General features: G+C 37.5%; 1 protein-coding gene across 1 annotated transcript in view; it reads right to left on the bottom strand.

Annotated features, from left to right (window-relative positions):
• Positions 1 to 24,869, bottom strand: part of UNC13C (unc-13 homolog C) — a 479,061-nt gene that overhangs the window by 85,234 nt on the left and 368,958 nt on the right. The window contains exons 15-18 of the mRNA XM_081831864.1: positions 15,044 to 15,140; positions 14,231 to 14,374; positions 7,637 to 7,714; positions 3,338 to 3,415 (exon numbers count right to left, since the gene is read on the bottom strand). Coding sequence (XP_081687990.1) covers positions 3,338 to 3,415; positions 7,637 to 7,714; positions 14,231 to 14,374; positions 15,044 to 15,140 — 397 coding nt within the window. The remainder of the gene's footprint in view (positions 1 to 3,337; positions 3,416 to 7,636; positions 7,715 to 14,230; positions 14,375 to 15,043; positions 15,141 to 24,869) is intronic.

The raw sequence follows: 24,869 nt of genomic DNA, 5'->3' as shown, positions 1-24,869 counted from the left end.
TGGCTACTTTATCTGGTTTAGCGTAGTGTGTCCCAAAACAATATGCACGTGAAAAATCATGTGAGATGCTTTATATATATATTAAAAAAAAAAAAAAAAAAAACAGACTCTGGGCCTCATTTCGAAGGTTATGTTGTTTCCTGGCTCATGTGAGTTATTATATTTTCTACATTCTTCACAGCAATCAGAGTTGTTACGCCAAACACATGCTCTTCATTTTTACACAAGGAAGCGTGTGGGAAAGTCACGATATAGGAGAAGAAATTTAGTGGTTTGCTTTTCTCTTTTCTTTCTAAATAGGGCACTAGATAAAAAAAGAAAAATGTGCCCACATGGTCTCCAGGATATTGTGCATGCAGGTGGTAACAGTGTCTGGTTAGGACTGCTTATGGAGCCACTGACAAAAAACAGCATCAGCCCTAGACTATCAGAGTGTTAGGCCAACTTGGACTCCAGAAAGAGTGTGTTTTTTTTTTCCCCACCTAAAAAAAAAAAAAAGGTTTTCAACATTATTTCTGTTTCCAGAAGGAAAAGAGGCTGATCCTATCAGGAGAGAAGAGCTGCCCCAACAGCGATTGGTTCAAGCGGCAGAGAGCTACAGCATCATGCAACCGGGCCTGCAAGTGGTCAGCCACTTGGCAGACGGTAGGAGAGGCAAGCCATGCTGCTGTTAGGAGCCAACCAATAAACACATGGCATCCAAAACTATTTTGAACAAGTACACAAGCAATTAATCATTTGCTAATTAGATTTCTGTAGCAAGAAGTGCACATCCTAGAACAGGTGATGGGGACAAAGTCTAAGAAACTCCTTAAAGGAGAAGAACTAGACAGGGAAGCTTCCCGCAACAATACCAGTCAAGGTTTTATAACGAGTTGCACAGTGAGAGAAGAACTGGCATCAGGACACACTGAGTTCCCTCTCAAGGCCACCGAGCACGCCTGCATTAAGTGCTGGATAAACTTCTCATGTCAAAGGGTAAATTCTGTCATTCTCAATAAAATCCTTTTCCGTCTTTATAAAAGCCCCAATTAAGGAACCCATGTAGATACTGCCATATACGGGTAACTGGACTGGAAGGGGTTCAGCCTATTATTTTGAGATTCTGGTGCCCAGAGGAGGTCGAGGGTAGCAACTAGCAACTCTACCATAAGTCTGTGTTAATCACGGTTCTTTCTCTTTGGAGGCTCAATGTGACACCCAGACTTAAGTTTAGGGCTTGCTTTCTCCTGATAGTTCATCGGTCCCCATGCCAGTCCTGACTGGGCCTGCCGAAAGCTTTTTCTGGTAACAGAGGATGAGGTGAAAGTTGAAAGTAATAAGATCAAAGAAACTGTGCGTAGAAAGGAGACAGAACATCAAAAGATGATCAAGAGAGGGAGGGAAGGGGTGTATCAGATTTAAATGCAGGAAAAGAAAGGAGTTAGGGTCCATGCTGTCCCCCTAACAAATTACACTGTTAGAAACTGGACATTCATTTCAGTCATTGAATTGCATTCTCCCTTTAAATTATGTATGAGGAATTTAGCAACTGACCTTGCAAGAGTCATGAGGCTGGAAGGCACCAACACCAGTATTTCTTTCTTCAGTACTTTCTCCAGTAAGAAGAGTTCTATGATTTAGCTATACATTTGTAGCCAAATTTATAATGCGAAACCCACACATTGCAAACCAGCAATTTTATGTGAGATAAAGAATCCATTCTTGTTTGGTGAACAAGCTACCCCACAACATTTTTGGTTAGTGAGTGGCTTGGCCCACATACCTTCCTTTAAGGACAGGTCTGATTTGTCTTGTTAATATTCAGCTCAGCAGGATATTACTCACATTTGAGTCCAACCCATGGAATAGTGAGGAAATAGAAGTAGCATTAGGAGAAATTTCTGGAAATGTGGCATTTTAAATATAACTCTATCTTTCCATGATTTGTAATCTTTAGAATTCAGTAAAAGGAGACAGAATTTCCCATAAGAAATCAGTGATCTCTTCACGGCTCTTCAAACTGTAAGTGGACTTAAAGTCTGAATATGAAACATCTCTAAAATTAAAAAGGGACTCTCCAGCTATGATCCCCAATTGTTTGTGCTCACCTAATTTAGCAAAAAATTCAAAAATGAGACTCATGCCCTCACATTGCAAAAACCACTAACACACCATAGGGAATGCAGCCTTATTGTATACAACATAGACAGATACTGCAGCAGAAGCAGAGCTCATGAAAGTTCATTTTTGAAGTTTTGTACCTTCACACACATCTCCTAGGGCTTCTTGTTTGTAGGATACTAAGTAGCCAGTTCAGTTTCAAAGGACTGAGGCTCTCTTAGGAGAGGGAAATGTACAAATGTCTCCTTGGGGTTAACAGCAACACCACATGTGAAGAAGCCCAGTCTTAAAAGAAGCATTTTCAGCCTTGTACATTTAGAAATAAGAGGGATCTTTGCGTTGAAATCCAACCTCGCTTCACATACATCTCGTACACTTATCACAATAAGGAACACTGTAACTGAAATCTTAAACAGAAATATTTCTACATTCTAGCTGCCCTTGGGGTTGTTTTAGGGAAGGGTGGGGCTGGGAGAATGCCAGCCCCATGACTTTCCCTCTTGGCACCAACTCCAGTCCCCAAGCCCCTGGACGCTCTTGGTGGTTCATGAAAGACTTTGGCAATAGCAGGAGGCATGTGCACAGCTAATATTTCACTGTCTGCCTGATCCAAACAAGCAAATGAGAATAAGTAAGAAGTGCAGTGGTCTTTAGGTTTGGGGGAAACAGCCAGGTAAAGGATAAGATGCTTACTATCACAAACCTCATAAAAGAATCTTTCTCCTTCCTTCTTCTGCTCGGGGAATTGCAAGTCAAAGATGTTGGACAAAGACACGACACATTACAGACACAGCACGCAACACATTGTGACAGAGATTTTTAGATGTGAACAATAAACCACGAATACACCAAAAATCGCTAGCACCACAAAGCACATTTCAGAACAAAAACTTTGATATCAAGTTGACATTGCGCAATATGGTGGGGAAAAAAAATCTGGAGTTTGTAGAACTTAACAGATCATTAGCATATATGTATATATTTGTGTATATTTGACTATATCTCTATATACACACTACAAAAGGCTACTGACCACCTCCCTCCTCCCATTCACACTTTTCTGTTGTGGTTAATGATCACTTTAGTTATTAATGGAATTTTAAATTATTATCATTTCCTGTTCTTTAGTTAACCCATGTAAAAAACTTGACTGACACTTTGCATAGCAAAGAGATATGCTGCTAATGATCTCTAAGTAGATATTTGGCAAATGCAGGCATAAAAATATACCCACCTCTTTCCCTCCCATGGATTCAAACATTTTTTCCAGCTGGACCCGCAGTTGCTGAATATTGTTCATCAATATACAGGGCTACGAATAAAGCAAAAAAACAAAAAGAAAAGGTGGTGTGAGAATCCTTCATACGATAAATTATTGAATGAGTTTAACCTTAAATGTGATAAGTATACAACTATCACTGAAGTCCTATTATATTTGGCAGATAGAATAATTCTGCTATTTTCATTATACTTTTTAAAAGTTAAGAATGGAAGGAGGAAATATTACCACTTTGGAGAATGCAATTCAATAACATACCCAGACAATAAACCACTGGGGATTTACTACTAATATTTCTTTTATTATTAACATTGAGCCAAATTCTGTTTTTAAAGATTTACTTTAAGAAAAAGTTAACAGTTTAACTTTTCCATTATTCCACCATTTAAAAAACCAAACACCATCTGAATTTTAAAAATCCAAGGGGGAAAAAAGAAAAAAAAAAAAAAAGACACCTTTAATAGATTCTCTTTGGCTATAGATAAAGTCCGCACATTGGTATTCAAGGCCCTTAGTTATCTGGCTCCAAACTAGTTTTTCCTTCCCATCTCTGTCTACTGCACTATGAGTAACTTCCCCCCTTTAAGCAGCTTATTCCTCCCAAAACACCTGTGCTTTCTAAACTCTGACTTGGCTTGGCATGTGGCCTTGTCACGTGAACCTCGTTGCCTATTTGAATCATAACCATCATTCCAGGTTTGAGCTTTCTCTTTCCCAGACTATATCCTTGTCACTCACTTGACATTTGTTTTATTTAACTTTACATTTATATTGCTATTCACTGTCTCACCCACTGACCTTAAATACACCGTACATGCTGCTATGTCTTCTGCTTTTTCTTACTCCTGGAGTCCTGCACAGAGCCTTCCATAGAATACATGCTTAAAAATGTTTTTTGACTCAGTGTTTCCAAGGAGGCAGAAATAGAATAACACAAAGATGGAAAGCCTTGTGACAGGACTACATGTGGACTTAGAATAATAGGAATTAGTTTATAACTGGAAAATAGAATTGAGAATAGTTATAGAATAATTTAATATTTCTTGCATTCTGATCCAAAAAGCCAGTTGATTTGGGGGAGGAAAACAGTGAAAGAAAAGAAAATGGATATATCTTCCAAGTTTCTGGGAAATGAGCCAATAATGAATTAGGCATAGAAAGGACTTACAGGACATCAGAGAGGGTGTTAGCACTCATCAGTGGAAAGATTTTATTATTGTTTCAACCACATTACTGACCTTTGAAAAACTTTCTACTTGATTCTTAAAGTGACCACATCCTAACTTCGATTTATGAAAACAATTTTAAACTTTGATTCCCTTCCTTTGATTCCGGTCACATAAATATTTTATTTCTCTAACACCGATATCTGAGATTTATATGCCATAGATTTTGTTCAGCAAGCTGAACCACAATATTCCACCAATGATTCTGATCCCCAGCTGTGACTGAGAGCCACTTGATCTGGACTTATCCTTTCCACAGTATGTGTGGTCAAAACTTTCAGGGATTCAGCATCTTGACCCAAAGGCAAAGTGAACCCTCACTAGGGGGTAGGGTCATTGGGATTTTCTTTTTTCTTTCTCTTTATCTCTTTCTTTCTTTTTTCATTGCAGAGGGGAAAGATTTGGCTTGAATTTGACAATCTTACCAGGGAGAAAATGAAGGTCAAAGACCGACCATGACTCTTAATGAGAAGCAGGAAGAATACATGGGTAAAAGGTTGTATCACTCTGCTCCCCAAGGGTCTAAGTTAGCTAGGTAGACTCTTCTATGATTATTAGATATTAAGCTTATCTTTTTTGGCACATATAACAGTACTTTAGTACCAGCTGTATAAACAAAAACCAACCTCCAAGCATTTTTTATATGACCATTTCCAATGGAAAAGAACCACCAAGAAACAAAATGAACTATAGGCTCACTTGGCATGGATTGCTATTGACCCCAGGTAAGGCTACATATAAAAAAAAAAAAAAAAGATGCAGTTATCCAGAGAGAGAGAAAAATAAAATATGAGACTCTTCTCTTTCATTAAGCTTTCTCTGACTTTGAAATGTTGAAATATCAATTTTATTGAATGAATTTATCAAATCATTACTGAGGACTGAATTACACAAATCTACCTTAAACCTAATCTGAAAACAGCTTTTTTTTTTTTTAGTTACTGAAAACAAAACAGAAAACACACACAGTAAAGAGGAACATTAACCTAATTCAGAAGTATCATTTGTTGATGAGTTTAGATAAAATAATCTATGTTGAAGTTATCATCTTTTTATTTATATGTAATTTGGCTTTTCCCCTAAAAATATAATGCATTTCATCTGATCTAAATCTGGAACAAAGTTAGGAACCTAAACTACAATGAATATGAAAGTTCTGTTGGGACTAGGGCCATTTCTATATGACCAAAGTGTGTTTCTGAGTTGAAAAAGATTTTTTAAAATATTCAAAATTGGGTAATTCTGATTTATTTGTGTTTCATTGCTATATTTTGGAGTATGAGAAAATGGATTAAAAAACTTGCGATCCATTTTCAATGTAAAACATCACAGCAAGGAAAAAAATTATTCTGTCACAGACATTTTAACTGTCATCTTTAATTCTGACCCGTGGGAAAGCAAATGTTATGCTCATCTCTTAAAGGATAGCTCTCTCTTTAAAAGTTTATAGATCAATCTGCAGATATAATAGGTATATGGCCATAAATATGCTGAGAAAAACAAACTTAATATTCTTGATACTGAGAGAAATAGTTATATGTACACACGCGAATGTACAAAAGAATTTCTTCAATTTATCTCAGCTGAAAGCATAAACCTAAGCAGTTGTTATTCTTTCGTGGAAAAGCTGAAATGAGGCTTGGCATTTGAATGATATCATTAAGATATCAGGAACTAGAAAAGAAAAGCATAGAGGAAAAGTTCCTGTGCTGTAATATTTGCAAGGGTGTTTTCTTTCTTTATAAATACTTGATTTTAAAAGTATAAAATATATGGAAAAATACAAATAATAATATAATAAACATTGATTTATGATTTGTTTCTCCAGTGTTTTAAAAAATAAACTATAGAATGTTAACTCATAGCAAAAAGTCTGCGGGGGTCTTTAAGGTTGATTTTCTTTTCTGAATGACAAGAACTATCCCTGGTAATTCATAGCTACCTTTTTAAAATTTTCAAGTTGGCTATCCTGATATATCAGAATTTTTCCTGAAATTATCTATCACTGTTTTGATTTTCAACATATTATTTTTCACATGTATTATAAATTTAATTGTAAATATATGCTTTGAGTAAATAAATATTCTATCTTGCCTATTAGAGTATAATCAATGGCAGTTAGAAATCACTGCTGAGATATCTGGGAATTTTAATAAAATTTCTGGGCAGCATATTAATTTAAGGGAAAGAAGTATCTTCTGGGACCCTCAAGAACCATTAAGACTGACTTATATTAATGAGCTGTCAGCAAGAGGTCAATGAGGTTTCAGCGAGAATTCTCTTTTGCCTGATAGTGGGAACTAATTTGTTGAGAAGGAAAAAACTGATTTTCCTCTTTAAAAATCTAGTACTAACTTTTGTAATATATTTTTTCAGTGTTTAAAAAAAATTCCCAACGTATTTCTCCTAAAATGACATTTGGCGAATAGGAAAGATTTCACCTTCCACCATAGACTACGACTAATTATACTCCAAATCACTTTAGTTTATCTTGCTTCTCTTTGTGCCTTTTATTAAGTTGCAATGCTGGTTTGAATTTTATAAAGATTTTCTTAATTATCCAAAAAATAAAAGGCTAAGTTAATGATTTAGAGTAGAAACCAGCATCATTTCTTACACTAACTATCTTTCTCAATTTGAAAACTGAAAGATAAATTGTACTCACTTTGCTACTGGTGTCCAAACTATGCTATAGGTATCAACATAAACAAGTTTTTAATTCCTAGTTCTCAGCTTCAATGTTTTATGATTATGTGGGTTTTTAATTGTTTATGTGAGTCTTGTTCCTTATCGTCATGGAAAACCACAAGTTGGCTGGCACTGAGATGCTCTCAACCTTCCTCTGACTTCTGTACTGTAGCCAGATCAGGATTCCTAGAGAAGTATGCAAACAATTTCTTGAGATCCCTATTCCCTATTACCCTTGAAAACAGAAAGAAAAAAAAATTCTCTTGCTTTCTCACTCGTTTAAAAAAAAAAAATGGATCTCAATTGAGGAATACTTGAAAGCAGAAACAGTTTTACTTACCACATTTTCCTTATCGCAATATGAACTGAAGTCACTTGATACAATTGCAGCATACTGAAGCAGTACTTTATTGATAGTCTAGAGGAAAAGCACGAAATGTATCCAGTTATACACATATTAGCCAGCTTAATGCTAATCAGGCAAACTTTTCATGTCTTTTTCAGCTAAGAGAGGGCCAGATGCAGTGATTAAATCTATACCCTTGCCAAAAGAAGGATCTCAAACTATTCTGCTTAGATGACAATTTGTAATATTTCTGAGTACATGTGAAAGATATTCCACATGAATTCATTAATTCATTCCATTTTAACATAATCTGCTCCATCATAAAATTCTTTATTTCTAACTTTACTAAATACTCAGAAGATACATGATTTTGTTAGCAACCTCCTCTATGCTTGGATACTTACTACCTAATGACCCTAATGCTCTCCCCGCCGCCCACCGCCTCCCCGAACAATCAAACTTTTCTTTGACTCCTTCCTCTTGGTTTCCAGTTCCTACACCCCTCTCATCCTTACCACACATACATATACCATGCCCAAATTCTCTGTGGTGGTCATTTTCTCAACCTTCTACAATGTTCCTAAATACCTTATACAATTATAAGTGGTGTCAGAGCATTCCCGTACATGTCCCTTAGTAATGAATATTTTCAGTAATTTTCTATGATAAGGAGCCTTACTAATATCAAAGACCACCTCTGAAGACTTTTGTTGTATTGCACTAATACATTTACCTTTAATTTACTAAATTAGTTATTGGTGCATTATTTTCTAAAAACACTGTCTAATTTTTGCCTTTGTTCTGTCTGCTTCATCCTAATTCCACATTTTCCTTCTCCATTTAATAACTATTTCTGACCTGAAGGATGCCCTCTGTTCCACTAATTATGCAAAATAAGGAAAAACAAACACATTTGTTAGTTAAATTTTATTTCAATTACTTAAAAATATATTGATGTATTTGTATCCTACTAGTTTTACTTACATAGCTTGAATTATCACAAGCCAAATGTGAACATGATTTTCTTAGAAGAGAGAAAGCAACAATAATTGTAGGTAAAGATTATCTCTTTTTCACAGAAAAGCAAAGACAAAAAACCTTCTATTTCCTTTTTTGTAAAACATATTCATCTGAGTTTTCTTTGTGTCTCAAATCAATTCAGGAGACATTTTAAACATCTCTCCTTTAGCTTAACCTCTTAATCGACAAACCTGAATTCACCAAATGTAACTATGAACTTGTTTTATAGCCATTTAAGATCACAGTGAAAACCTAGAAGTAGGGATAAAATGCAGAAAGAAAATTGATATTTTGTGGAAGTGCCAAGTATCGTGGTAATATGCATCAGTTTAGATAGAAAGTTGGCCTTGGAAAATATAAAATCTTATCAAGCAGAAGACCAATAAATCTAGGAAAACAGATGGCTGATCAGACTGAAGTATCGTCCAAATGCAGCTGTTCAAATTTGGCTTCAGATATAATGCTGAAAATTACTGTGGGACTTACCTGAAAAGTACTAATTCACTTGTACATATGAGCACGGCTTTCAACTTACAGGTTCTAATGACAGTGTAAACTCTTAAGAATCCTTTCACTATGTGGTAAAAACAAAAACAAAGAAAAGTCTGACTTGAGGAGCCTGTTGTCACTCAGAGATTCTAACTTGCTCCAGAGAAAGTTTCGAGAGGAGAATCCAGACATTCATTTCTGATTATTCTCAAGGTAATCCCCCCACAGACCAACACTTGACTCTATAAGAAAACCCTAGTCTGCTGAATTCCCGCTTGGGGACAACTAACTGATACTAGCATCTCACAACCACTAACCTACAAATGCCGATGGTTAGGAAGTCGGGATGAGCTATGGGTAAGGCCAAGAGCTCAGCCATGTAGGATCTGGTTTAAGGCCTTGTGCCCGTAAGAGTTGTGGATACACTGGCTATGAGAACATCCATTTCTTTACTAATGTACAAAGTATGCTTGAATGACAGTGCTCATGTACATTTTAGGGGCAACTTCAATTTCACTCTGATTTATTCAACAAAGTAAAACCATATCAGACATTATTTCTTTAATACCAATAAACAATTACTTGAGACATACCGACCTAAGACACATCTCCTGCTGCCTCATAAGCATCACCTAGGAACTTGTGGAAGTTCAAGTTCTCTGGTCCTACATGGGTCTACTGAGTCAGCAATTCTGGTGTGTGTTAAGAAGCCTCCAAAGTAAATCTGATGCAAGTTAAAGTTTGAAAACCACAGCCCTAATGAATGCATAGCAGGGTGGAGGTTAACTCTTCAGAGAGAATCTGTTGATGGAAGGGGTACCTAGCAAAGCCTGGAAGACAGAACTTCTGAGTGTGTGGATTTAGCTAATGATTTCTCTCTGTGGGACTCTTGGGCTTCAGAAATGGGGACAGCACAGAGAGAGAGGCAAGAGCGTAACAGAAGCTGTTTGCATCATGTTCTATAATAAAGTATAGTTTATATGAAAAGAGAGTCATGAAGTATAGATGATTCTTTTATGGATGCAGCAAAGAAACTGCCATTCAAAGAGCTCCAGATTAAATACAATGAAATTCAAATAGGATTATGGTGGTGAAGCCAGAGATTCTCTGCATTTAAAAGATCAAGCAGGATGACAAAAATATCTCCCATCCTCAATCTGCTCTCATTAGACTGTGGCTACTAGTGTTACTGAGTGGGACAGCTATCAGTTACTCAGTATGATCTCCTGAGCTAATGCTGTGCTATTAGAATTAGAAATCTTGTCAACACCACCAGTAGGTCCGTCTAGGATATGACTCTTGCAATCAGTAAGATAAGAACCCTGGTTCAAAATCCATCTTTTTAGCCCCACTGTATTCATGGGACATTTAGTATTAGAGCAATGCATGGAAGACAAGAAGAGTAGTATCTGTTAAGTGACATTAGAAAGTCACTTCAGTGCTTTCTAGCACTGCATTTTAACACATGCAGCATAAGAAAGAATCCCCCCGAGCTGCCTACGTTTGGCCCAGAGGGTAAAAATAAATGTTGAGGTTCTGCTCTCTGACTTACCAATTGGTTTGTGATGACACCAGACTGTGAAGGTAGTATGGCTTAAAAGCATTTCACCCATGCCATTTCTAGTTGGGTGCCTTGTTTGAGTTATCTAAACTTTCTAAGCTTGTTTCGTCATTTGAATAATTAGGAGAAATCATGTCATGGGGTTATAGCGAAGAATAAGTGAGACAGTATACGTGAAGTGATTAGCACATAGCAATGTTCAAATAATTATCGTCAGTACTTTTGAAAATTAGGATTATGTTCCCAAAGAACAAGAAATACGAGTGTCTCATTCACCATTGTATCTCCAGTCCCTGGACACTCAGTTAAAAAAACAGCCAGATTTGTGGCCAGGACTCAATTAATACTTGTTGGTTTGTTTTTAATAATGAAGATACCGTTATTTCATATTGCTCTTCTTTCATTAAACTACCCATTCTTGTCAAGAGCAGCAGTAAAGCCATAGAACTATCCACGACCTATGTGTACACTTCACCTCTCATCACAGCTATGAAATGTGAAACATTTGTTTAGTATACTGAGTCTTATATATGCCTTAGTAAGAACAAATCATCCCTTCAAGTCCCACTTTACAATGCCAAATCTTCCCAAATGTTTTCAGATATCATTAATTATGTCTTTTCTCTGAGAGATGGTTTAAATCAATGTAAGTCCCAGGAAGAGAATATGATTTCAATATTCTGATACAAGGATCCCTATTCCAAGAAGGATACAGTTTTCAAGACCAATAGTCCCATCTGATGAAACAAAACAAATTCTAACAGTCTGACGTTACTGTGAAATAGCTAATTATATCAACCACAAAGTCCTATTTGATTTCTTAAAATCATTACAACAAAATAGAATTATCTTTCAATGAAAATTACCAATTTCTGCTTTCCCAGAAAATGAGGTTTTTTTCTTACATTATTTCCTTGCAATAATAATTGGGTAGTTTTGAATTTACATGGATTAAGAATATTTTAGGTATTTAAAAAAAATTATATTGTGCCAATAAAAGCTCACATTTCCTCAGTGGCACATGGAGCCTAATTCTTCTCTCCTCGCTTCAAAGAATGCATTTTCCTGTGCAGATTCTAACATATTACACTTTTCTCCAGCCCACTTGCAGTCTGAACGTGGCTGGGTGCAGCTTCACAGATGCAGAAAGGTCAAAAGTACCAAGGAGGGGAGGGTGGTCTGGAGCCCAGCTTTGTCTTGAGCCCTGGTGCCCCTTTCCTCCTGCTCTCTCTGTGCTTCCATGCCTCCACCTTACATAACCTGCTCCCTGACTACTCTGAGGGTGAATTCTAGTTACCTTTCTAATATCGTGCACCATTATAATAGTATGTTACTAAATATATTAACTCTGAGATTATTAAATTCTCCATAGGACCCCGCTCCCACTAGTCCCACAGAGTTCCAAGAATAGCATGTGACACACTTTTTTCAACAGTATCCCTAATGATCCCATTTCATTCTTCTCTTGGCAGTCACCCAAAATGCAGCTGCTTGTCAAGAAAAGACTTAACTTTCAGATTTTTTTTTAGAATTCTCCTCCTGCAGAGCTTACTTGCAGGTTTCACCACACTGGGGAAGTTGAAATCAGATGCTACCAAGAAAGTCCCCTCTGGAGATGATCAAAATAAGTGATTTTAGCTATTATCTTTAAAAGTGGGAGGTTACTTTTATCTTCCTAATTAACATATAAAGACTAGAGTTCAAAGGTTAACAATACTTGATGGTTACTTGATGGTAAACAAATAACATAATACGGTTTAGGCTGATGGTTTATGTACCTAAAAGCCTTCATTGGCTCCTCATTTTCTTTTTCAGCCTTTTGATTTTTTTAAATTATGGCTCCTCATTTTCTACTAAAGATGTTTGGCCACTTTGCCTGTTCTTCAAGACTCCTTACAAGGAGGACCTAACTGTCCAACTATAATTCCATCAGCTCTCTACTAATCCTATGCTCTCTCTTCTTTGGAATCTCTCAGGAGAGAACCCGAGTCACAGAAAGGTGGAAGGTGACAAAGACTCTCTCCTTGACCAAACTCTGGCCAGGCTACTCCCAGGCCTCTTCTCAACAAGGCCTTAACCTTGACCTATCAAGACTTGAACAAAACTGGGGTGGCTCAGTTGGTTAAGCCTCTGCCTTTGGCTCAGGTCATGATCCCAGGGTCCTGGGACTGAACCCCACATCAGGCTCCCTGCTCAGCAGGGGGTCTGCTTCTCTTTCTCCCTCTCCCCTGCTTGTGTTCTCTCTCTCTCAAATAAATAAATATATCTTTAGAAAAAATTAAAAAGACTTGAGCAAAACAGTAACAGCTTCTAACAGTTCAGGGCTTCCTCCCTGGAATGATCTCAGATCCCCCTGAAGTGCCTACCTGAGGAAACTAACTACTGTCTTTATAAGAAAAGCCAATTGGGGCATGCAGAGCAACACCAAGGGAACATGTACATGTACAGAGGAAGAACTATGTGAAAATCCAGTAATAAGGCTGCTATCCCTAAGCCAAGGAGAGAAGCCTGAGGAGAAACCAAATCTGCTGATACCTGGATCTCAGACCTCTAGCCTCCAGAACTGCAAAAAAATATTTTTATACTTTTTAAGCCACCATCCTGTGATATTTAACCATGGCAGCCCTAGAAAATTAATACACTAGTTCATGTCACATGGCCTTGATTATTATGGGGAACTTTTTTTAAGATCTGGAGGGCAGGGGCTACATCTTTTATTTCTTCTATTTCCCTTGAAACTTTTGGTAAACTAGTAAGTACTTTGCACGCCTTCTTAAACTCTTAGAGGAGGAAGAGATCCTAATCTTATGTAATCCAGTTAATCACAGTCTGTCAACTAAACTACATTTTATAAAAACAAAATGAACTGGGGATGCCTGGGTGGCTCAGTTGGGTGGACATCTGCCTTTGGCTCAGGTCATGGTCCGAGTCCCACATTGGCTCCCTGCTCAGTGGGAAGCCTGCTTCTCCCTCTGCCTGCTACTCCCCCTGCTTGTGCTTGTGTGCTCTCTCTCTCTGACAAATAAATAACAAATAAAATCTTTAAAAAAAAAAATGAACTGTTCAGACTCATACTGTAGTTATTGGCTGATTTGAAATCAGAACTCTGTTTTCATGACTCCAAGTCTAATATACTTTTGTTGTAGTACACTGTGTGTTAAGAATACTCACAATTTAAATATGAATTGCCAAGGCTTACTTTCAGCTAAAAAGCACAATATATGAAATAAATAATTTTGCCACTCTTAGCAAGTCTCTTCAGCTATCAATGACTGAGTCACTAATGTGGATGACAAATAGATTTGTAAAGAATGATAAATCCATTTTAAGAAACAAGAAGGGCAGAAAGAAAGTCAGATGACAAACCTGGAAACCAAATCTATTGGTACTAGAATCAGAAATGAAATTGGGGTACTGGTGTCAGAGAAGACAAACAGCAACATCCGTCAGGTTCTGTGCAAGAAAATAATAACATGCCACAATCCCAGAAAAGAAAGCACTCATTCCTTCTAACCTACCTTCGCAAATCTTCTCATTAAGTGAGATAATGCTTCAGGATTAGGGCATTCCAGTTTCTTAATAATCTCAAAGCTCTGATTAAGCTGAGCGAAGACATCAACCACGGAACAAGAGAAGAGGGCATGATCAGATGTCTGCTGGAACTGAAGGGAGAGAAGGCGAAACCAACCCAATAAGCACGTTAGAGGGAGTGTGGAGAGAGGAGAGTCATTCCACATAAATAACTCGATCTCCTATATCATGTACCTTCATTTCACATGCCTTCTTTTCCCATTTAATAAAATGTTTACCCGTTTCAAAATCATTCATGTCCTTTTCTGGAAAATGTATTAGAACTCATATCAGGCGGGCAGGCTGCTATAAATTGGTATTTCCATTGCTACATTGATGGACTGGTTCTTTTTATTTCTCATTCCCCATAGATATGAGGATGGTTTAGAAAGATATTGTAGCTCAACACTTTTAAGTTGTTCCAGAGAGATCTTGAGGGTGTCTGCTCCCAATCTTGAAATCCTGGGAAGGTTACAGGACAAGGAAGTTTTGTATAACCCTACTGAACTTGTAGACTCTGACCAATTCAAGAGGTAAAGGAATCTTGGAGCAAAAGGGTGACTTTTTTTTTTTTTAAATTTAAACAATTCCCTAAGGTTCCTATCACTCCTTCAAAGTTGTGTTTTACATTTATTTTGGTCATTAGAGGATTAAAATAAACCTTAATTAATAACAATGAGCCTAACTATTCCCATTATCTTAAAAGTGAGTAGTGTGAATGAATCTTGCCAATAAGCAGTCTTAAAGTAATTTAAACTCACTCCATCTTTTTTGTCTCTTCCTAGTGCTCCATGAAGGAACTCCATTGATACATCTTCATTTTCATCCAGCCACTGCATGACAAAAGGCTCAAACCACCTAAAAAAATTAATAATGTTACATACTATAAAAGATATCATTTACACATAATTAATAGTGAATGCTGCTCTTTTCTTATATGAGACTAATTCAGGACCAAAAATTTCTTTTCATTCCCCTTTTTGCAGTTCTGTTTCCTCAGAGACCTTTAGCTTTACTTCATCAAACACATCCCTGTTTATTTAATTTCAACGTCTATCTCTTTCTTGGCTCCTCCCATGCTACTTTAAATATGCTTAGTTCCCAATTCCTGCACTACAATTTCCTTCACAATTCAAAATCCTGTAAAATGTAGATCTTATGTGCTGTCCTCTATCATGCCATTCTTTCACTTTTTAGTACTTTACCGATGGGCTTCCTTTCATCCATACCTACTCGTCTCCTGTAACTGATCCTGAGTGCTCACCTCTGGCTTGTTATGATTTACAATCCACCTGCAGTTGTGTTTTGTGAATGTTCTAAGTTACAAAGTCCTTTTTCCCATGTGGTGGTACAATTGTATAGCATACTTTAGTTAGAAGATCATCCTTTCCCCACTGCCTTGAGTTGCCATCTTTGGTATAAATCAGGCAATGGCATATATGGGTTTGTCTCCAGACCAGTTTGTCCTACCGGTCTCTCTGTCATGTATTAACACCACACTCTTTTAATTAGTCTTGAGAACTGATAATGCAGCTCTCTAGGGTTTTTTTCTTCCTCTTCAAGACTGCCTTGGCTATTCTTAGCCCTTTGCATTTCTATATTACATTTTTTTTTTAAAGATTTTATTTATTTATTTGAGAGAGAGAGAGAGAGCACATGAGAGGGGGGAGGGTCAGAGGGAGAAGCAGACTCCCTGCTGAGCAGGGAGCCCGATGCGGGACTCGATCCTGGGACTCCAGGATCATGACCTGAGCCAAAGGCAGTCGCTTAACCAACTGAGCCACCCAGGCGCCCCCTATATTACATTTTTTGAGTGAATGCCAATTTGCACAAAAATACCTGCTGGAATTTTTATGGGATTGCATTAAATCTCTAAGTCAATGGGGGGAGAATTACTATCTTTACAATAATGCATCTTTTTAGGAACACTGACTACTTTATTTTAGTTCATCTTAAATTTCTATTAGTAACATTTTATAGTTGTCTGAGTAGAGGGCTTGCACATCTTTCATCACTATTTGTTTCTCATGGTTTTAATGCTATTTAAATGGGTAAGGTTTATATGTAATTTTCTAATTGATTGTGGCTACTATATAGAAATTTAATTAACTTTTATATAGACTTATTATAGTCACTTTTTTTGAGAGAGAGAGAGAGAGAAAGAGTGTGTGCCAGCATGAGGGGAGGGGAAGCTCAGCGTGGAGCCCTACCCAGGGCTCCATCTCATGACCCTGACTGAGATCATGACCTGAGCCAAAATCAAGAGTCAGACATTTAACCTACTGAGGCACCCAGGAGCTGCTTTTTAAATTCTATTAGTTATCCTATAGTTTTTTTTTTTGGATTTTCTAGATGTACTATCATATCATAGACAAATACTGACAGCATCAACATATGCTTTTATAATCATTATGCTTTTCTATCCCTTTCTTATCTTATTGCATTGCATAGGACTTTTAGTAAAATGTTAAATAAAGGTGATGTTATCAGCTATCATTCTCATTCTTGATTCCAGGGGGAAGCTTTCAAAATTTTATCCATAAGCATAATGTTTAGAGAGGGGATCAAGACGGCAGAGTAGGAAGATCTTGAGCTTCTGTTCTCCCACCGACACACCTAAATCTACAATTACATATAGAACTATCTCAGACAATGAAGTGAAGATTAATAGAAGAGATCTTACACAACTAAAGATATAAATAAAAAGTCACATGGAAACAGTTCAGACAGGTAGAGAGGTGGTCTGGTCAGGACCAATACCCCAATGCGACCCACAGGTGTAGAAGCCTTCCCTGAAGAATAAGGGGTCTGAGAACCACACTGGGCTCCAAAGCCCAGAGAACCTGCACCAGGAAGATGAGCACCCATATCCAGGAGAGCCAGAGAGCAGCAGAAATGGAAACTCCACTCTCAGTCACAGTGAGCCACACCAAAAGCCTGGCCCACCTTGGGCCTTGCAACTAGTCATGCCAGAGCCAACACTGTAAACTAGCATCCCTGAAGCAGTCACAGCCCGGTCCCTCAGCCACACAGGTCAGGGTCAAGCCCCATTCACCAGGATGCCCACAGCAGTTGTAGCAGGGCCTAGCAGACAGCTGTGCCAAGGGACAGCCCCCCACACAAGCAGTTGTGCATGAAAAAACCCAATAACAACCACCTCCAGCCGTAACAGGAGGGTGCATATGGCCCACACAGAAGACACCCCTGGGGCACCTGGCAGGTGACCAGGGGAGTTTATGATACTGGGCCCCACAGCACACCTTCTGCATAAAGCTCCTCCTTCAAGACCAGGAGAATTAGCTAATCTACTTAATACATAGAAAGAAACACAAAGAGGCATAATGAGGAGACAGAACAATATGGCAAAAAATATGACAGAAAGAACAAGACGAAACCCCCCAAAAAGAACTAAATGAAATGAAGGTAAGTGACTTACCAGATAAACAGTTCAAAGTAATGGTCATAAAGATGTCTACTGAACTCAGGAGAAGAACGAATAAATACCCTGAGAACTTCAACAAGGATAGAAAATATTAAAAAGAACCAATCAGAACTGAAGCCTACAATAACTGAAATGAAAAATGTACTACAGAAAATCAACAGAACACTAGATGATGCAGAAGAACGGATCAGTGATTTGGAAGACAGGGTAGTGGAAATCATCCAAACTGAACATCAAAAAGAAAAAGGAATTTAAAAATGAGGATCACTGGGGCACCTGGGTGGCCCATTTGGTTAAGCACCCGACTCTTGGTTTCGGCTCAGGTCATGATCTCAGGGTTGTGAGATTGAGCCCCACATCAGGCTCTGTGCTCAGTTTGGAGTCTGCTTGAGGATTTCTCTCTCCCTCTCCCTCTGCTTCTCCCCCTGCTCATGCTCTCTCTCTCTCTCTAAAATCGATCTTTAAAAATAAATAAAAAATAAGGATAATAAAATAAATAAAATAAAAATAAATAAAAGATAAGTTTAAGGGCCCTTTAGGACCTCAAGCATACTAACATTCATATTATAGTGGTCCCAGAAGGAGAAAAGATAGAAAAAGGTACAGAAAACCTATTTGAAGAAATAATGGCTAAAAATACCCCTAACCTAGTGAAGGAAACAGACATCCAAGTCCAGGAATCACAGAGAGTCCCCAAAAAGATGAATCTAGAGAGACCTATCCCAAGACACATTATAATCCAAGTGTCCACAGTTAAAGATAAAGAGAGATTCTTAAAGCAGCAAGAGAAAACAATTATTTATGTATAAGGGAACCCCAATATGACTATCAGCTGATTTTTCAGCAGAAAATTTACAGGCCAGAAATAGTGGCACAATATATTCAAAGTGCTGAAAGGAAAAACAATTACAACCAAGAATACTCTACCTGGCAAGATTATCACTCAGAACTGAAGGAAGCATAAGGAGTTTCCCAGACAAGCAAAAGTGAAAGGAGTTCATTAACAATAAACTGGCCTTCCAAGAAATGTGAAAAGAACTTCTTTAAACATAAAAGAAAAGGCCATAACTAAAAAACAAAAAAATGATAAAAGAAAAAAATCTCAGTGGTAGAGGTAAATACATAGTAAAGGTATTGTTTCAATCATCTAAACAGGTAGTATGAAGGTTAAAAGACAATAGTAAAATCATCTAGACCTACAATAATCAGTCAAAGGATACACAAAATAATGACACGTAAAATATGACATCAAAAACAAAAAAAAATAGGGGAAGAGTAAAAATGTAGTGCTTTTAGAACATGCTGGAACCTAAACAACTATCAACTTAAAATAGACTGCTATATATGGAATATTATATATGAACTTTGTGGTAACCACAAATACCTATAACAGACACACAGATACACAAAAATTAAAGAGAAAGAAATACAAACATAACACTAAGGAATGTCACTAAATCACATGAGAAGAGAGTAAGAGAGAAAGAAACAGGAAAAAACTACAAAAACAACCATAAAATGGTTGAAAAAGAAAACAATCATAAAATGGCAAGAAGTACATATCTATCAAGGGTTACCTTAAATGTAAATAGATTAAATCAAAAGATAGATGGGGCTAAACAGATAAAAAAACCAAACACAAGCTAGGTTCTATATATGCTGCCTATGATAGATTCACTTCAGATCTAAAGACACAAACAAACTGAAAGTGAAGGGACAGAAAAATCTATTTCTTGCAAATAGAAACAAAAAGACAGCTGTGGTAGAAATACTTATATCAGACAAAATAGACTTTAAAAGAAAGGCTGTAACAAGAGACAGAACAGGGGTTCAATCCAACAAGAGGATATGACACTTTAAATATCTATGTACCCAAGATAGGAGCACCTAAATACATAAAGCAAATGTTACTAGACAAGGGAGAAATTCATGGTAATATAATAATAGTAGAGGACTTTAACACTCCACTTACAACAATGGAATGATCATCTAGGGAGAAAATCAGTAAGGAAACATTGGCCTTGAACAACACAGTAGACCAAATGGACTTAATATATACACAACACTCCATCCAAAAGCAGAAGAATACACATTCTTTTTAAGTGCACACAGAACATTTTTCAGGATGGATCACATGTTGGACCACAAAACAAGTCTCAGTAAATTAAAGAAGACTAAAATCATATCAAGTATCTTTTCTGACCACAATGGCATGAAACTAGAAATCAATTACAAAAAGAAAAGTGGACAAAACACAAACATGTGGAATCCGAACATTATTATCAACCAGTAAGTCAATGAAGAAATCAAAGAAGAAAAGAAAAATCCTTGAGACAAATGAAAATGGAAATAAACAGCCCCAAATCTATCAGATGCAGAAAATGCAGTTTTAAAAGAGAGGTAAATAGTGATACAGGCTTACCTCATGAAACAAGAAAAATCTTAATAAACAATCTAACCTTACACCTGAAAGAATAGAAAAAAAGAATAAAGACCAGAGTTAATAGAAGAAAGGAAATTATTAAAGATCAGAGCAAAACTAAATGAAATAGAGACTATGAAAACAATAGAAATAATGAAACTAAGAGTGGTTCTTTGCAAACATAAACAAAATTGATAAACCTTTAGCTATGAAGAAAAAAAAAAAAAGAGGCCCAAATAAAATCAGAAATGAAAGAGAAGTTACAACTTATGCCACAGAAATACAAAGGATCATAAAAAACTATAATTATGTGCCAACAAATGGGAAGAAATGGATAAATTCCCAGAAACATATGATCTAAGACTGACTCAAAAAAAAAAAATAGGAAATATGAATAGACCAATTACAAGTAATAAAAATGAATCAGTAATAAAAAAAAAAAACAACTCCCAAAAGAAGAAAAGCCCAGGACCAGATGGCTTCACTGCCAAATTCTACCAAATATTTAAAGAAGAGTTAATAACCTATCCTTCTCAAACTATACCAAAAATTAAAGAAGGAATGCTCCAAACTCATTCTATATTCTCAGTGTTACTCTGATGCCAAAGTTAGACAAAGACACCATAAAACGATACAATTACAGGTCAACAGCCCTGACGAACACAGAGGCAAAATTCTTCAACAGAATATTAGGAAGCTGAATTTAAAAATACATTAAAAGGATTATACACTGTGATCAACTAGGATTTATTCCAGGGATGAAAGAATGGTTCCCTATCTGCAAATCAATCAATGTAATACCACATTAGCAACAACAACAAAAGAGTAAAAATCATACAACCTTACCAATAGATGCATAAAAACCATTTGATAAAATTCAACATCTGATAACAACTCTCAAAAAGAGAGTATACAGGGAACATGCATCAACATAATAAAGGCCATATATAACAAACCCATGGCTAACATCATACTTAATGGTGAACACTTGAAGGCTTCTCCTTTCATTTTTTAAAAAGATTTTATTTATTTATTTGACAGAGAGAGAGATAGCAAGAGCAGGAACACAAGCAGGGGGAGTTGGGAGAGGGAGAAGCAGGCTTCCCGCTGAGCAGGGAGCCCTACATGGGGCTTGATCCCAGGACCCTAGGATCATGACCTGAGGTGAAGGCAGCCACTTAACAACTGAGACACCCAGACACCCTGAAGGCTTTTCCTTTCAGATCAGGAACAAGACAAGAATACCCAGTCGTGCCACTGTTTTTTCTACACAGTACTGGAAATCCTAGTCACAGCAATCAGATGAGAAAAAGAAATCAAAGATATCCAAATTGGGGAGGAGGAGCAAAATGGAGGAGTAGGAGACCTAAATTTCATCTGGTCTGAGGAAATCAGCTAGATAGGTATCAAAACATTCTGAACACCTATAAACTCAACAGGAGATCGAAGAAAAGAACAGTAGCAACTCTCTGAACAGAAAAGTGACCACTTTCTGGAAGGTAGGACGTGCGGAGAAGTGAATCCAAGGCGATATTTGGAAAGATAGACCACAGGGGGAAGGGAACCGGCTACCAGCAAGTGATAGAGGAGCAGAGCACAAAATTGGAACTTTTAGAAGTCTGCTCCACTGAGGGATGCTGCTCCAGTGGCTAAGCGGGGGGTGGAACCCTCTCTGCAACAGTGTGGTCTCAGGACCCTCGGGGTCACAGAAAGACCGGGGGTGCCTGAGTGTGGCAGAACTCCCAGGTATGGAGGGGGGAAGCGAGCTGCAAAAACAGAGCCGAGGAGTGGGCTCTCAGCTCGGGGTTGCCATAAACTGTGATCCCCGGCATAGTCAGGCCACTACTCTTCGAGCAGGGGCCCAACAAGCAGCAGATCTCCCCCTCCTCCCCTGGGAGAAGAGGCACGGGAGTGCACCTCAGGATCTGCTGGGTTTGGAGACTCCAAATGGGGTTGCGTGCCAGAGACAGAAAGGCTCAGTCACAGGCCGGGTGAGCACAGAGTGAGGCTGGAGACCAGGGAGACAGGAGTGATTGACTGATTTTCTCTGGGGGCTCACTGAGGAGTGGGGCCCCAGTTCTTGGCTCCTCTGGAGCAGAGATTGGGAGGCTGCCATTTTTCTTTCTTGTCCTCCAAAGCTGGACAGAAAGCTTGCAGAGAACAAAAGCTACCAAGAGCAAACCCGAGCAGATTACCTAGCCTAGCCCCTAGCAAGGGCGGTGCAATTCCACCTCAGGCAAAGACATTTGAGAATCACAGCAACAGGACCCTCACCCAGAAGATCAGCAAGAACAGCCAGCCAAGACCAAGTTTACCGATCAATGAGACCAGCAGAACTCAAGCACTAGGGAAATACAGCACACAGAATTCATGGCTTTTTTCCCTATGGTTCTTTAGTCTTCCAAAGTTAATTTTTTAAATTTTCTTTATTTTTCTCTTTTTCTCTTTTTCTCTTTTTGTTTCAATTTTTCTTTTTCCCTTCTTCAACCAACATCTTACCCCTTTTTTAAAAATCCTTTTTATTTTTCATTTTTAGAGTCCTATTCTATCCCTTCATTGTAGTTAACATTACTTTTTGTGTGTGTGTGTATATATATATATATATATATATATATATATATATATATAAGTTGTTCTCCCTTTAAAATTTTGGCATACAGTTTCTTCTAACAGAGCAAAATATACCCTAAATCTCTAGTGTGTGGCTTTGTTCTAGTCTCCTGCCTGATCACATTCTCTCTTTTTTTTAATTTTATTTCTCTTTCTTTTTTCAACCAACTTATCAATTCCTTTTAAAAAATCTTCTATAATTTTCATCTTTACACTCATATTCCATCCCTTCATCATATTTACCCTTGTTTTTGTATATATATAAGTTTTTCTTTCTTTAAAATTTTGGGAGGGACTTTCTTCTAACAGACCAAAATACTCCCCAAATCTAGTGTGTGGCACTGATCTATTCACCAGCCTGATCATATTTGATCATATTCTTTTTTTTTTTTTTTCTTTTTTTCCCTTTCTTTTCCCCCCGGTTTGGGGTCTCTTCTGATTTGTTTAGTGTATATTTTTCACAGGTCGTTGTTACCCTGTTAGCATTTTATTCTCTCATTCATCTATTCTCCTCTGGACAAAATGACAAGATGGAAAAAATCATCTAAAAAAAAAAAACAAAAAACAAGAGGCAGTACCGACTGCCAGGGACCTAATCAATACAGACATTAGTAAGATGTCAGAACTAGAGTTAAGAATGACGATTATAAAGATATTAGCTGGGCTTGAAAAAAGTGTGGAAGATACTAGAGAATCAATTTCTGGAGAAATAAAAGAACTAAAATCTAACCAAGTCGAAATAAAAAAAAGGTATTAATGAGATGCAATAAAAAATGAAGGCTCTAACTGCTAGAATAAATGAGGGAGAAGAGAGAATCAGTGATATAGAAGACCAAAAGGTGGAGAATAAAGAAGCTGAGAAAAAGAGAGATAAACAAATACTGGATCACAAGGCCAGAATTCAAGAGATAAGTGACACCATAAGACGAAACAATATTAGAATAACTGGGATCCCAGAAGAAGAAAGAGAGAGAGGGGCAGAAGGCATACTGGAGGAAATTATAGCAGAGAACTTCCCTAATTTGGGGAAGGAAACAGGCATCAAAATCCAGGAAGCACAGAGAACCCCCCTCAAAATCAATAAAAATAGGTCAACACCCCGACATCTAATAGTAAAACTTACAAGTCTCAGAGACAAAGAGAAAATCCTGAAATCAGCTTGGGACAAGAGGTCTGTAACCTACAATGGTAGATTGGAAGCAGACCTATCCACAGAGACCTGGCAGGCCAGAAAGGACTGGCATGATATATTCAGAGCACTAACAAGAAAAATATACAGCCAAGAATACTATATCCAGCTAGGCTGTAGTGAAAATAGAAGGAGAGATCAAAAGCTTCCAGGACAAACAAACACTAAAAGAATTTGCAAACACCAAACCAGCCCTACAAGAAATCTTGAAAGTGGTCCTCTAAGCAAAGAGAAAGCCTAACAGTAACATAGACCAGAAAGGAACAGAGACAATATACAGTAACAGTCACTTTACAGGCAATACAATGGCACTAAATTCCTATCTTTCAATAGTTACCCTGAATGTAAATGGGCTAAATGCCCCAATCAAAAGACAAAGGGCACCAGATTGGAGAAAAAAATAAGACCCATTGATATGCTGCCTGCAAGAGACTCATTTTAGACCCAAAGACACCCCCAGATTAAAACTGAGGGGGTGGAAAACCATTTACCATGCTAATGGACATCAAAAGAAAGCTGGGGTGGCAATCCTTATATCAGACAAACTGACTTTAAACCAAAGACTATAATAAGAGATGAGGAAGGATACTATATCATACTTAAAGGGTCTATCCAACTAGATCTAACAGTTTTAAATATCTATGCCACTAACATGGGAGCAGCCAATTATATAAGCCAATTGATAACAAAAGCAAAGAAACACATTGACAACAATACAATGATAGTAGGGAACTTTAACACCCCCCTCAATGAAATGGACAGATCATCTAAGCAAAAGATCAACAAGGAAATAAAGGCTTTAAATGACACACTGGACCAAATGGACTTCACAGACATATTCAGAACATTCTGTCCCAAAGCAACAGAATACATATTCTTCTCTAGTCCCCATGGAACATTCTCCAGAATAGATCACATCCTAGG

The sequence above is a fragment of the Leptonychotes weddellii genome, chromosome 9, assembly GCF_054177405.1.
Source record: "Leptonychotes weddellii isolate Sample4059 chromosome 9, ASM5417740v2, whole genome shotgun sequence".
NCBI lineage: Eukaryota > Metazoa > Chordata > Mammalia > Carnivora > Phocidae > Leptonychotes > Leptonychotes weddellii.
Note: the sequence above shows the minus strand (reverse complement) of the source record. Positions and strands in the feature narration are given on the sequence as shown.